Genomic DNA, 13,404 nt, shown 5'->3' on the forward strand with positions numbered 1-13,404 from the left:
GACACCTAAACTACAAATGTAAAGTGTTCACGTGATTTGAATCCACTTGCGTATGAGTTCAAACGTGCAACTGTGGGGCTGGACAGGTGGTCTGCCAATACAAAGCTTGTCCTATGAGCATGAGCACCCAAGTGCCAGTCACCAGCATCTACCAAAAGTCAGGTGTGTAGTCGCATGCCCGTAATCACTGCACTGGGGGTTTGGGGGTAGGGGTGGGGCAGAAACAGGTGGATCCCTGGGACTTGTTGACCTCTATTCACTATAAATGAATCAGGGGGCTCCAGGCTCAGAGGGAGACACTGTCTCAAAATGTAAAATCGAGAGCCACCGAAGAAGGAAGACAGCTGATAGACGCTGACTTTTACAGCTTCTTCCACAGGTACATCCACACACGGAACACGCACCTGAACAGGTGCATCCACACACACCCACACTCCCCCAACAACATCAAATAAAGACTAAAATGACTGCATTGCCAGTCACACAAACGCTGCTCAGTAGATACTCAGCCAACTTAGCCCAAGATAAAATTAAAGGCATTTTATGTGGTCTTTGTTTTGTTTTGTTTTAAAACAGGATCTCCCATATCCCCAGGCTGGTGTCAAATTTGATACGGATATTCCCCCAGAGCTCAGGTATTTTACACTTCCTCCCCAGTTGATGGCACTATTTGGGAAGGTACTGTGGCCTTGCTGGAGGAATTATGCCACCCTGGGTAGGGGGAGGGCAGTGAGGGGGTGGGGGTGGGGTGAACTCTGAGAGTTCTCCGTTTCATGTTTGTGGTTGAAGACCTACTGTGTGCTCCCATTGCCTCATCCATTGTGTGCTCCCGCTGCCTCACCCACTGTGCGCTGTCATGCCTTAGCCACCATGATAAGCTCAAAATAATTATTTCTTCCATAGGTGGCTTTGGCCACAGTATTTTATCACAGCAACAGTAAAGTAAGACAGCACACTAAAACAGATGCCAAAGGCGACCAAGCGCGTCCCATCCTCCGGCCTTCGCTTCCCAAGTGCTGAGATGACAGACAGGTGTGCTGGGGATCGAACCCAGGGCTTTAAACATATCAGGCAAACACTTTACCAACTAACCTATATCTGTAATCCCATTTCAAAACTTAGTATACAGGACACAGTGTTAGTTAACACAGGATATACTGTGAGCTATAAGGGAACTTTTTTGATCCAGGTCTGGGGAGAGTGTGTTCTCTCTAGTCCTGGGCTGTATTTGCCTGACTGAGACTGGCCTGGGAAGGAAGAGGTGGACAAGTGTTCTAAAATGACCAGATCAATGCTAGTTTTACAATCTTCACCCTAGAGTCAGTTTCCTGAAATCTGATTCTGCCTCAAAATCCACATGTCTTAGAACCTTGTGAGTGGTCCCTGTACCCACCAGCCTGAGGTGCATGGGGCCAGTCACAGTTCTTGGTGTCAAGCTCATTCTTCCTAGGCTGAATGTGCACGTGCCAGTCCTTAAAATCAAGAATCTTGGGGCTGGTGAGATGGCTCAGTGGACAAGAGCACTGACTGCTCTTCCGAAGGTCCTGAGTTCGGATCCCAGCAACCACATGGTGACTCACAACCACCCGCAATGAGATCGGATGCCCTCTTCTGGTGCGTCTGAAGACAGCTGCAGTAAATTACGCCAGAGTGAGCAGGGCCGGCAGAAGTCCTGAGTTCAACAGCAGCCACACACATCTGTACAGCCATCTGTACAGCTACAGTGTACTCATACACATAAAATAAATAAAATAAATCTTTAAAAAAAAAAAAGAATCTTACAGACTGGTAGGAAAACCTAATGCAAGGTGAGAGAGGTTTGTACGCAGAAAAACTGAGGTGGAGAATAGTGAGGATTCAGAGGGACACAGAGCCTCCCTTCCCATTTCTTAGTGGAAATGAGGGTGTAGTCTGGAGGACAGGCTGGGTGGGTTAGGGTCTGAGTGAGATCACTGCTGACTGTCGTGCCCTGGCCCTGGTGGTTAGACTCAGTGGGATCCCTCAGCAGGGAGGGGCTACTGTGTACTACAGTGCTGCCTCTGAACCTTCCTCCTTCCCCTCCCCTGTACCCCAGAGTCTATCACCTTCAACGGCTTCCCCATGAGTTCCCTCACTTCTCTCTGCCCAGCTTCTCATCTATTCAGTTGTGTTTAGTAAATGAGCAGGCGCCTAACTGAGCTTGGACCACGAGGCAGCATGCTTCGCCATCAGTCTTTGATATGAGATCTGGCGTTAGGGCCAAACAGGACTCAGCTCAGCCCCAGCCTCTGTGGTCTAGGTATGTGGACTCCCACAAGGCAAACTTCATGGGGTGCATACACTGTGCCTGGAAGAGGATCTGTGGGAACCTGGGGCACGCTCTCAGTGGCAGAAGTACCTCTCACACATGGAGTCCCTTCTGTCCCAGGGCCTGGCTGCTCCCTGGAGCTCCTCAGACAGGGAGGGAGAGCCCTGCTTACCTTAATGTTCTCGTTGTGTGTGTCAGAGACAGGCACGGCTTCGAAGCGACTGTCCTGGTGGCTGATTTCTGTAGTCAGAAGGTGGATGATTTTCTGCACCTCCTCCACAGTCTGAGAAATCTGCTGTCGCCTCAGGTCCACCTGGGTGTGAGGAGATCAGGAAAACAGTTATAGAGCCTGAAGAGGCGACAGCACACAGGTGATAAGGCAAAAGCACAGCGAGTGATGCCTGACCCAAGTTTAAGGCAAAAATCTTGCCTCCCAGGACTCTGAAGGAGTTGAGTTAGGCCTGACGGTGATCAACATGACACTTGCTTTCTTCTGAAACAGTACCTTCCTCAATGTTTATCAGGGACTTTTTCCAGGGCAGGAGCTGGGGATAGAGCAGCAATCAAAGCCACAGCAGAGGGGGGAGGTTAGGGTGGGGGTGGTGGGGAGCGGGGACACATTGTAGCACATACCTGTAATCCCAGTACATGGGAGGTAGAGGCAGGAAGATCTGAAGTGTGAGACCAGCCTTTGCTCTGCAGTGAGTTCAAGGCCAGCATGGAACACATAAGATGTCCACAGAGCTATCCCTAGAGACAGAGTGCAAGGATGAGACCACACCCACTTGCACAAGTTTCATGGCCTATAGGGTTAGTCCACTGAGTGATGGCTCAGAGGTTAAGAGCACTGACTACTCTTCTGGAGGTCCTGAGTTCAAATCCCAGCAGCCACATGGTGGCTCACAACCATCCATCCGTAACTAGACCTGATTCCCTCTTCTGGTGTCTGGAGACAGCTACAATGTACTTATGTATAATAAATAAAATAAATCTTTAAAAAAAATATATTCATTTAGCATTGGCTGTATGCAAGGCACAGCTTCATGCGGTGCCACGGCAGAGCAGACAGACATGACTACTCAGCTCCAGCATGGGGAAGCCTCATGAAAGAGAACACGTGTGGGGGCACCGTCATGGGGAAGTGGGGGGTGCTGACGGATACATCCCCAATCTGCATGCTTAGATCTATTTGTTATGTATACTTCCATATACAAAATCCTGTCTTTGGAAAATAAACTTGTACTGTCCAGATGGCCAGCACTACACTGAGGAGCAAGAGACAAAAATGAGGTCCTTAACTCGAAGGGCCAGAGAATCTCATGGGAAACATCAAATACACAAAGTGGTCTTTTTAAAGTCCATGCGTCTTGCTTGGTCTTGAATATGGCAGTTGTACTCGCAGTGTGAGCTTTTTGTTGGCACCAGCCGCCATCCCCCATTTCTAACCCTGTAATGCCCACCCCGAGATATTCAATATGAGTAACGGGGCGGGGGGACCCTCTTTGAATGGCTGTGCCCTGTGGGAGGCTCTGCATCTTCTAAACAGCAAGTGGAAGAAGTAAGGTGCTCACAGAAGGGCAGGATGTCAGAAATAAAGGAAGGTGCTTTTGGGAACCTTTGGTTAAAGGTCTTCACAGATAGACCTTCCCCTGTGTGCCTGATTCAACTCCATTTGGCCAGAATTTCACTGAATGCCCACTATTTACTGCATGGTAAGAGATTTACAGATAGACTGCCAGAGTAAGATGGACTAAAACACTTGTAGTCAGGTGCTGGGAAAAGGCATTCAGAGGATGCTGCAGAACAGCCAGCGAACAGTTATCTAATCTGGAGTCCTTTCTGGAGGCAGGAGGTGAGAGAGACTTAGCTAGGGGGCTAGGGATCTGCCTCAGTAGGCAGAGAGAGCCTTTGCCTGATATACACGAAGTCCTGGATTCTACCTGCAGCCCTACAGACACTGAGTGTGGTGTGCATGGCCATAGCCCTGGTGCTTCAGAACTGGAGGCAAGTCCTGGGACACACGCGACCTTGTCTCTGTGGGGTCTGTGAGGTGGCAGGGTTGGAAAATCGAGGAGGTCAGGGCCCCATAAGTGTCTTTAGAGTTTCCCAACCAGAGCAGGATGAGGAACTCATGAGGACAAAGGATCACTACTCCTCAAGAAGCTAGACCACCACGGAAGCAAACAGTTTGATAAAGCCAGCAAGGCCAGCAGCCTAGCAAGAAGATGTCTCAAACTGACACTCCAGGCTTAGGCATGTTTAACCTCAGAGGGAAGTGCCAGCTGGAGAGGAGGAGGGATTTCCCAGAAGGAAGACTCATGCAAATCTTCAGGTACTCACCACCAGCTCACTTCATAGGGAAAGAAGAGCAGGGAGAGACAGGGGAACAAGAAGGGATGCTGGGAACTGGAGAGATTTCCTGCTTAGAGTCTATTTTCTTCACAGGGTAGGAGACAAGGCAATATGGAGACAGGAAGCCGGAGAGATGGCATTACCCAGGGACTGAGGGATGGCTTGGGTACTTTATAAAGATGGCCAAGTTGTGGGGTATGAGTGGACTCAGTTGTAAGATAGAGTGAATCATCTCTTAATTCTTCATGTCAGGCTGAAGTTGTGAGTTTGGGGTGTGTGAAGCAAGAATTGGAAAGGTAGAAGCTAGGTGGGGTTTTAGTCATTGATTTTTTTTTTTCCAGCCTGAGAAGGGAACGCACATATTCAGGCTGCTAGATTACAGGGCACTGAACAGGGTCTAATCTGTTAAAATAAGTGTAGTGGGGGGAATTATATAGGATCATTAGAAGTAACATAATACAAAAGCCATGTGAGATGTTCTGAGTAGGTAGAACACTGCAGTCAGAGTGGCTGCCATGGGGAATCAAGGCTAACAATCCTAAACTCCCCAAATCTGTAAGTTTGTGGATATGATTCCATAGAACTTGAATGTGAGAAATTCAATGGACACGCGCGCGCGCGCGCGCGCGCACACACACACACACACACACACACACACACACACACCCTAGGTTGCTTTCCATTGCTATGGAGAAAAGTGTATAATTTGGCTAACACAGCAGGGAAGGCAGAGCAGGAACATGGGACACAGAGATTCAAGCAGAAGCCATAGAACAGAGCTGCTTACCACCTTACTCTCCCTGGCTCGCTCAGTTATACAACTCTGGACCACCTGCTCAGATGTAGTACTGCTCACAATGGGCTGCACCCTCTCACACCAATCATCAGTCAAGAAAACGTGGGGCTAGAGAGGTGGCTCAGTGGTTAAGAGCACTGACTGCTCTTCCTCGGGTCCTGAGTTCAATTCCCAGCAACCCCATGGTAGCTTACAACCATCTGTAATGGGAGCAGATGCCCTCTTCTGGTGTGTCTGAAGACAGCGACAACGTACTCACATACATAAAATAAATAAATAAATCTTTAAAAAAACAAAAAGAAAAGAAAAGAAAACGCCACCACAGACTTGCCCACAAGCCAATCTGATGGAGGCGTCTTCTCAACCAATGTTCCCTCTTCAAAATGACTCTAGCTAGGTGGGGCATGGTGGCGAATTCCAGCACTTGGGAGGCAGAAGGGAGATCCCTGACTTTAGGCCAGCCTGGTCTACAGAGTGAGTTTCAGAACAGCCAGGGGTACACAGAAAAACCCTGTCTCAAAAAACAAACCAAACCAACAACAACAAAAACAAAAACAAAAACAAAAAAAAGACTCAAACGTTTGTCAAGTTGAAAAAAAAAAAGCACACCGAGAGGAGGTCCATTATAATGGATCCATTATACTGGTATTACCAAGAGGGGATGGGGCCAGAGCACCCAGGGGAACATGCCCTCCTTGGGAAAAAAAAATCTTCATTATGAACTTGACCACAGACTGGGCAGTGACTGGGCAGAACAAGATTGGACACATCCTGGAAGGTGCCTAAAACCAATCTCATTATCCGGATACTTAGCTCATCGTCCCCATGCGTTCTGATCTGCAGCCGTGAAAGTCAGAATAGAGGACTCAGCTGTCTAGGAGGTAAGACTACAAGTTTTTCTCTGCCACTTCTTACACGTAGGTGCCTTAAACTTAGCATCTCAGAATTATTTCGACTTCAGAAATCATCGTCTCTGTGGTCACCGAATAGAGTACCAGCAGTTGGCTCTCCTATGTCACCCTAGCAATTAGAACTACACCAATGCATGGGGGTTTCCGGTGCCATTTCCAGCACTCCCCAACACACCCTCTCTGACAGTGCTGTGGGTAGAATGGGCCTCTGACTTTCTTCCTGGACCTAGAGAAGGCCTATGGTCTGCAGTTACGGCTCATGAAACAAGTCTAGAGCTGCTGCTGGGTAGGTGCTGCTGACTCTTCTTGCATACCACAAGCACACATGCCACAGCAGGGGCCAGGCAGTGAGGTAGGCATAGACCAGAGTCCCAGACATGTCTGTCCCCAAAGTGCCTTGGCTGCTGAAGCAGGGTGTAGTTCTCATTAGGTGATGCTTGGCCCAGTCCTCCCACACCACTGCCCATCCGTGCAGTGTCAGTGCTCACTAGGACAGGAACATCACGGAGCCATCCACGGACCCCAAATGATGCATGCTGGGGTTCCCAAGCCCTTGGCAGGTTGTAACCCCAGTCTGGACCTAGGCACTCCCCTGGACTATTGCCTTCGCTTGTCTTGACTGAACCCAGAGAGACAGAACAAGAGGATCCGGATTTGACTTCTGGGTGAGGAAATGGAGAGATGAGGCCTCAGGGTGAGTGCACGGAGTGATTTTGGTGAAAGATGGATATTTTGCAGGTTCCTCCGAGACTAATCCAGAATCCCCCTTTTTTCTTAAAATAGTCTCTCAGGTGTCAATGAGCTGGCAATACAGATCCATCACCAAATGTATTTCAGGCAAAGAAAAGCTTGAAAATAAACATAAGCGGGAAATGAAGAAAATGGATGGGAAATGTAATTCAAGCTTGACCTTGGGAGCTTATCCAGGTTTCACCTTCCTTGCTGATAAAGTCTAGGAACCTAAAGAGTTCCTTTCTCTTTTTTCAAAGACTCCATTTGTGGGTGTGGCAGACCTAGGCAGAACCAAGCCACACTGAATCAACCAGGTACAAAAGGCTAGATGCTCCAAGGTCACCCGGGGCAGCAGATAACACCTTCCCACCAGAGTTTTCCCCCAGGTCTCCTCTCTCCAGGTGTGTGTACGTGCCTGAACTCTCGTCCCTGTCTCATCCCAGGCTCCCTCCTTCCCTCCCTCCCTCCCTCCTTCCTAGCCTCTGGCTTATTGTTGACCCACAAGTCATTTGCTACTATTAATAGTTCAGGTTTGTGAATAATTTACTGTTTCAAATATAAAGTATTGGGAATTCAAGCCTGTTCCCTGTAACAACGCTGTGCTGACTCACGGTGTTGCAACCCCCTTCCTTGAACTCCATGGAAGGGCACTTAAGCAGCATTCAGAAAACGCGGGGCTGGAGAGCCATGTTTGGGGCACGGCTGCATCCAGAACAGGTGGTCTACATGCATGAGCATCAGCCAGGTGAGGGCAGGGAGGAAAAAGGGTCCAATAATAGGTTACACAGAATAAACAAGCACCTTCCCTGTTCTTGAGAGCTTGCCAGTTTAAAGAGAGAAAGACATCCATTTACTGACAGATGCAGAGGAGGCAGTGGGCCTTCCTCTCTGCTAAGGTTCATTCTGTGAGGAATTCCTCCACCACCTGGTACCCGTTCCTTAAACAGCAGCAGCAACAGCAGCACTGTGGAGCTGGGGTTTCTCAGTCCGTCCAGGAGTACCTGGGCCTCCTATACTGTAGCATTTGCTGATGGTTCCCACTTTATAGATGGGGAAGTTGAGGCTCAGGAGGCAACTTGCACCAGAGTTAGTAAGTTACAGATCATATTTGCTACTTCAGATTCTACTCCCTAAAAGAAAGCATAGCTGAGTACAGAACCCCTATGGGATGGGGGTGGGTGGGTAAATGGGTCTCCTCCTGACCTTTCTTTTTCATCGATTGAAACCTAACACTATCCTCTAAGCCCTCATCTTCATCCCTTATTCTCTGGACCACTCTTCTCCTACCAAAGCCAAGGCTCTTCCTTTCACTCTTCAGAGTTCTCCACGGCAGCCTGGGGTCTGCTGCACCACACTGCAGTTAGCACCCTGACTGTACACAAAAACTTCCCTTTCCTCCTTGGAATTAAGAACAGACTCTGCAGGTATGGCTGGCCGTCCCTTAGCCATGCATAGCATTTCTTTCCCCTTTAGTAGACTAGTTCTCAGGTTCTGAGCTCCTCCAAACTACAAAGCAGGATTTGATATAAAGTGGGGGATCCATGTGCGTCTGTGAGATGGAGAACTTCAGCAGAGGGGATACAGCCTCCGGGCCCAGCCACCTGTGCTGAAACCTCAGCATCTCCACCACACAGCCATGGGACTTTAGCCAAGTCTTTTCATCTCTAGCAACTTCTTTCTCCTTCTATAGGAATGGAGGTTGGCTGATGGCTACATTAAATACATGTTATGGGCACCTCAGCCTGTTAGCACCTTTTGAGGATTCTTTTTTTTTTCTTTTTTTATCTCCAGGGTACTCTGTAGATATTTCAGACCACATCTTTGCAAGATACTCTGGGAATATGGAAGGAAAGGAATATGTCCAGGATACCGTTGGTCCCTTTGAAAAGGTAGAAGGAACCTCCAAGGTTTAAGTCAGTGGCCAAGGTAGGGCTAGGAAGAGTGAGTGCCTAACCAATGAGCATGATCAGCTCCACAGTTCCCAGGGTAACAGAAGTGCTCTGTGCCCACGTGTCAGAGAACCTTTTAGGCCAACTCTGAGCTGCTGCATGAGAAGGGATAAAAATGAACCCCAAAGAAACAACAACAACAACAAAAACAAATGAAAGAAAAAAAGCTGGGCCTGAGGTCTGTTTAGGACATAGCTCCTAAGGGCAGAAAAGGCTGTCCCCACCTTCGGGGACAAGAGATGAGCAAGGACAGAGCTGTCAGACTGGTGGCAAGGGGCTGCAAGCTGCTGAGAACTGGCTGTCAAACATGCTAACAAACACTCAGCCCACAGACATCGGGCCTGTGGTTGCCAGGCACCCCAATTCTTTTTTCCCCCACAGGGGACAGAAGCCTAGGTTCCTTAGTATTTTGAAATGTCTATGAGAGAAAACTTTAGAAAACGCTCTAGAGACCAAACAGACCATGAATCCAGGTTGGATTCCGCGTCAGGAATACTGGTGAGAATGCCCAGAGAGATGGGCAGGTGAAATCACTTGAATGAATGCCACACTAAAAAAATTGGAATGTTGCTGGTGTTCCAGAAAACAGGAAGACATCTATCAGCACTGCCTCTGCATAGAGGAGTGCTGGAGAGACTGTTTTGCTGGAGATTGGTTTTGGTGCAGGTAGATTTTCCTTATTTTCCCTTGATGTCTAAAAAGTGCACTCATGTCTCCCTGTGATAATAATCTTTGCTTTGTTTATATATAAAGGCACGAAAGCCAGAGACCAGTCCCCCACCTCTCAGTTTAAACCTCTTTGTTTAAACATTAACGACATGCCTTAGAAGCTTCAAGTGTAAGTAGAACAATGGAACAGATTAAACTAAGTAATAGTTAAGCTCCCTACAAAGTCTAACATCAAAAGAGCCTAGAACTGGAATTAGCCTTTCTCTTTCTCCCTATTCCCATTTCCCCTCTTTCCCCCTTTCCTTCCTTCCTTCCTTCCTTCCTTCCTTCCTTCCTTCATCTGTCTTTCTTCTTTTTTCTTGAGACAAAGTTTCACTATATAGTCCAGGCTAGTCAGGAACCCACTCAATAGACCAGGCTGGCCTTTGAACTACCAGAGATCTGCCTGTCTCTGACTTCTGAATGCTAGGACTAAAGGTGGGTACCACCATGCCCAGCTTACAAATGAAGTTATATTTTTTTAAAGATGTTGTTTTGAGGCAGGGCAGTGATGGTGCATGCCTTTAATCCCAGCACTTGGGAGGCAGAGGCAGGTGGATTTCTGAGTTCGAGGCCAGCCTGGTCTACAGAGTGAGTTCCAGGACAGCCAAGGCTACACAAAGAAACCCTGTCTTGAAAAAAACAACAACAACACAAAGATTTTGTTTTAATTTTACATGTATAAGTGTTCTGCCTGCATGCACGTCTACGCACCACAAGTGTGCCTGATGCACTAGGAGACAGAAGAGGGGATTAGATTCCCTAAAACTGGAATTACAGATAGTTGTGAGCCACCATGTGGATGCTGGGAATCAAACTTGGGTCCTCTAGAAGAGTAGTTAATGCTCTCAACTGCTGAGCCATCTCTTAAGCTCCCAAACAATATTTTTAAACCATCAGTTTTTTAATTAAAAAGAAAAAGAAAAAAAACCCTTTGTCTTAAGTTCTTTGGGTTTTGTTTTGTTTTTGTTTTTATTTTTTGAGGCAAGGACTCATGTAGTCCAAAATCCTCTCAGCTTCTGATCCTCATGCCTGTCATTGTGCCTGTGCCTGACTAGCCATTTCCCAGTGATCCCATTCAGATCCTCATTTCATGGAAAGAAGTCTGAGGCTCAGATAATTAACCAGCCGCATGAACCTCAGGGACAAGACCCAACCGAGTGAACCTCCTCAGCAGGCTGAGGGCAGCCACCCTGTGTCCCTGGGAACGGCCTCTGGTCTCCAGAAGCAGGGAATTCCTTCTGATCTATGTCCACGGGGTGGAGAGTTAGAGGGTGTGCCCGGGAGAGGCTGGCGGGCCCTGGCTCACCTTACTCAGCAGGCAATGGTCTAAGTCTCCCTCTGGAAGAGACTTCATGGCTTCTTGGTCAACCCCCAGTATAGCAGCAACCTTCTGCTTCTTTTCGCGATGGAGAACAAATCTGGTGGGCAGCTTTCCCAGCAATGTTACTCTCTGGATGAAACTTCTCTGGAACTGTGAACGTGGACCAGAGACCTGGCTTCTTCTCGCCTGCTCACTGCAGTTTTCTTTTCCAACATGGGAGTATTCATCTGCCATCTTTCAGGGAACTGTAGAAAGAGTGAAAAGGAGGCGGGATGAAAACAAGTTGGAGCTTATCCTGTTTCTTCCTTTCTCCTGTTGTTCTGACACCAGGTGCACCTTATCACCTGGTATCTTTACATCTCCTTGTCCTTACCTTGTTGACAGTAAATACCCCTTGCCCTCCACTCCTGAAAATTCTGCACTTGATTTACTTCCTTACCATAAACAAATAAGAAATTGCAAACAAGCCGCCTGGTTTCTCATCATGCCCAGCACAAGGCTCGCCAATCAGACTAGGGCCAGGACTGACATTTAGAAAAGCATGAGCTCACAGAGACACTTGTGTTATAGACAGGCAAGCTCACACTCACACAGACACACACACACACAAATACAAACTCACAGACACACTTGTGTATACAGGGGCAAGCTCACACAGACACACACAGACACACACATACAGAGAGAGAGAGAGAGAGAGAGAGAGAGACAGAGACAGAGACAGAGACAGAGACAGAGAGACAGACAGACAGAGACAGAGACAGAGAGACAGAGAGAGACAGAGAGAGACAGAGATACACGCAGAGAAAAGTAGGGCAGAGTCCTGCCTCTCACCTGCTGACCTTAGAATGTGATTTCCTTGTCCCACTTGAACGCTGGCATTCAAAATATACTCAGTATAAACAGGCCCCTTAAGCGTCTAGGACACATCTAGTTTTACCAGTAAAATCCATCCTAGAAAACAGACAGTAAGTTCCCAGTCTGACTGGGGTGGGGAGATATCCCAGCAGCCTTATCTTCGGAAGCTCGTGAGTATCACCGTCTTTGATCTGAGAGACAGACAGTAGACCAGGCAATCCCAGCTCACCTCTGAGCAAGGCTTCCAGGCAGGCAGCTCTCCAAACCAACCTCCTCAAAGCTCAAAGGCAGCCAATCCAGCCCTAGCACTCTCTCCCGTGGCCCCGTATTTGCATATCCTCCCAGACAGCTCCAAGTGAGAGCCACATCAGACCCCACCCACCTTCTTCCTCCAAGCGTCGGGGCTACCTTCTCCCAGTTCCCTCTGCCAGTCCAAAGTCTTACACCAGTCCTGAAAGGCTGAGGATCCGCAAAGGTCCTCAGAATCCCCCTCCACACCGCCTTGACTTTCCGCATGCTTTTCCGTGTCCTGGAAATCCCCTTCTTTTTACGGCACACGCTCTGAAGTGATCTGGGAATCTCTGCCCCTTGACTTCTGTTACCATAGTCATCATTCCGAATCTACCACATCAGTTTTTCACCAGTGAAACAAGAAGCTCTCCTCGCTAAGCTGCCTTTTGAAATTCTCTTTCCGTGTCACTTTCAACTCTGCTGAAGTACCCCGACCCCCACCCCACCATCGCTCCCCTCCCCACACACATACTTTTGTTTTTATCCTAACTTCTGCTTTTGCTGGAATCATTACCTCACAGTCCCTGACCTATAGTAGGTTCTTTTCCAATAACAATTAAGTTGCCTTGGGTTTCTGGAGTCAAATGCCCACACACCTTCACCACTCTCGTTCTAACACCGACCCGTCTCAGTCACTCAGTACTACAGTACTTCAAATGTTGTATCTGGAAACTTCTCTTGCTCCAAGATGGAAAGATACTTGCCAGGTATGGAGAGGAAATTCAGAGCTACGGGAGGAACCCGGAGAAGGAAAGGCACAGCGAACTCAGGGCAGCTGCCTGCAGTTGTATTCCCAGGAGAGGCACGTCTGAAGATGGGTGCGTTGTGTGAACATAGCTTAGAGTCAGCGTGGCCTGGTTCCTACTGGGTAGGGTTCCCCAGCACAGGGCTATGGCACAGACGAGGTCTCTGGCAGCTGCTCTGAGACAGGCGGAGGGAAACAAGCTTTACCGCAGATACAGATCTCTATTTAATTGGACAATAGGTCAGCAAAAGTCTGTTGAGTGAGGGTGTGCCTGAAGTACTGTGCGAGGCCACCAAGAGGGACCTGGTTAACTGGTTAACTCAGGTTTTCCTCTGTCCTCGGGAAATAGAAATCCTCATTTTTTTTTTTCATAACATGCCAGTTTGAAAATGGAAACCATTTAGCTCAATTCAGACTGTAAGGACCGGGCAGTTGAGATGGCTCAGCAGAT

At 48.2% G+C, this 13,404-nt stretch overlaps 1 protein-coding gene across 2 annotated transcripts in view; it reads right to left on the bottom strand.

The window, feature by feature from the left end:
* The window catches only part of Mab21l3 (mab-21 like 3), a 23,566-nt gene extending 11,432 nt beyond the window's left edge, over positions 1–12,134 (bottom strand). The window contains exons 1-3 of one of the 2 annotated variants that reach the window (XM_031376125.1): positions 11,902–12,134; positions 11,045–11,304; positions 2,460–2,600 (exon numbers count right to left, since the gene is read on the bottom strand). In XM_031376125.1, coding sequence (XP_031231985.1) covers positions 2,460–2,600; positions 11,045–11,293 — 390 coding nt within the window. In that variant the 5' untranslated portion in view covers positions 11,294–11,304; positions 11,902–12,134. Of the gene's footprint in view, positions 1–2,459; positions 2,601–11,044; positions 11,305–11,893 lie in introns of both variants that reach the window. The other variant, XM_031376126.1, reaches the window with a different exon arrangement.
* Between the last annotated feature and the right edge of the window lie 1,270 nt (positions 12,135–13,404).

Source organism: Mastomys coucha, unplaced genomic scaffold (assembly GCF_008632895.1).
Source record: "Mastomys coucha isolate ucsf_1 unplaced genomic scaffold, UCSF_Mcou_1 pScaffold16, whole genome shotgun sequence".
Classification (NCBI taxonomy): domain Eukaryota; kingdom Metazoa; phylum Chordata; class Mammalia; order Rodentia; family Muridae; genus Mastomys; species Mastomys coucha.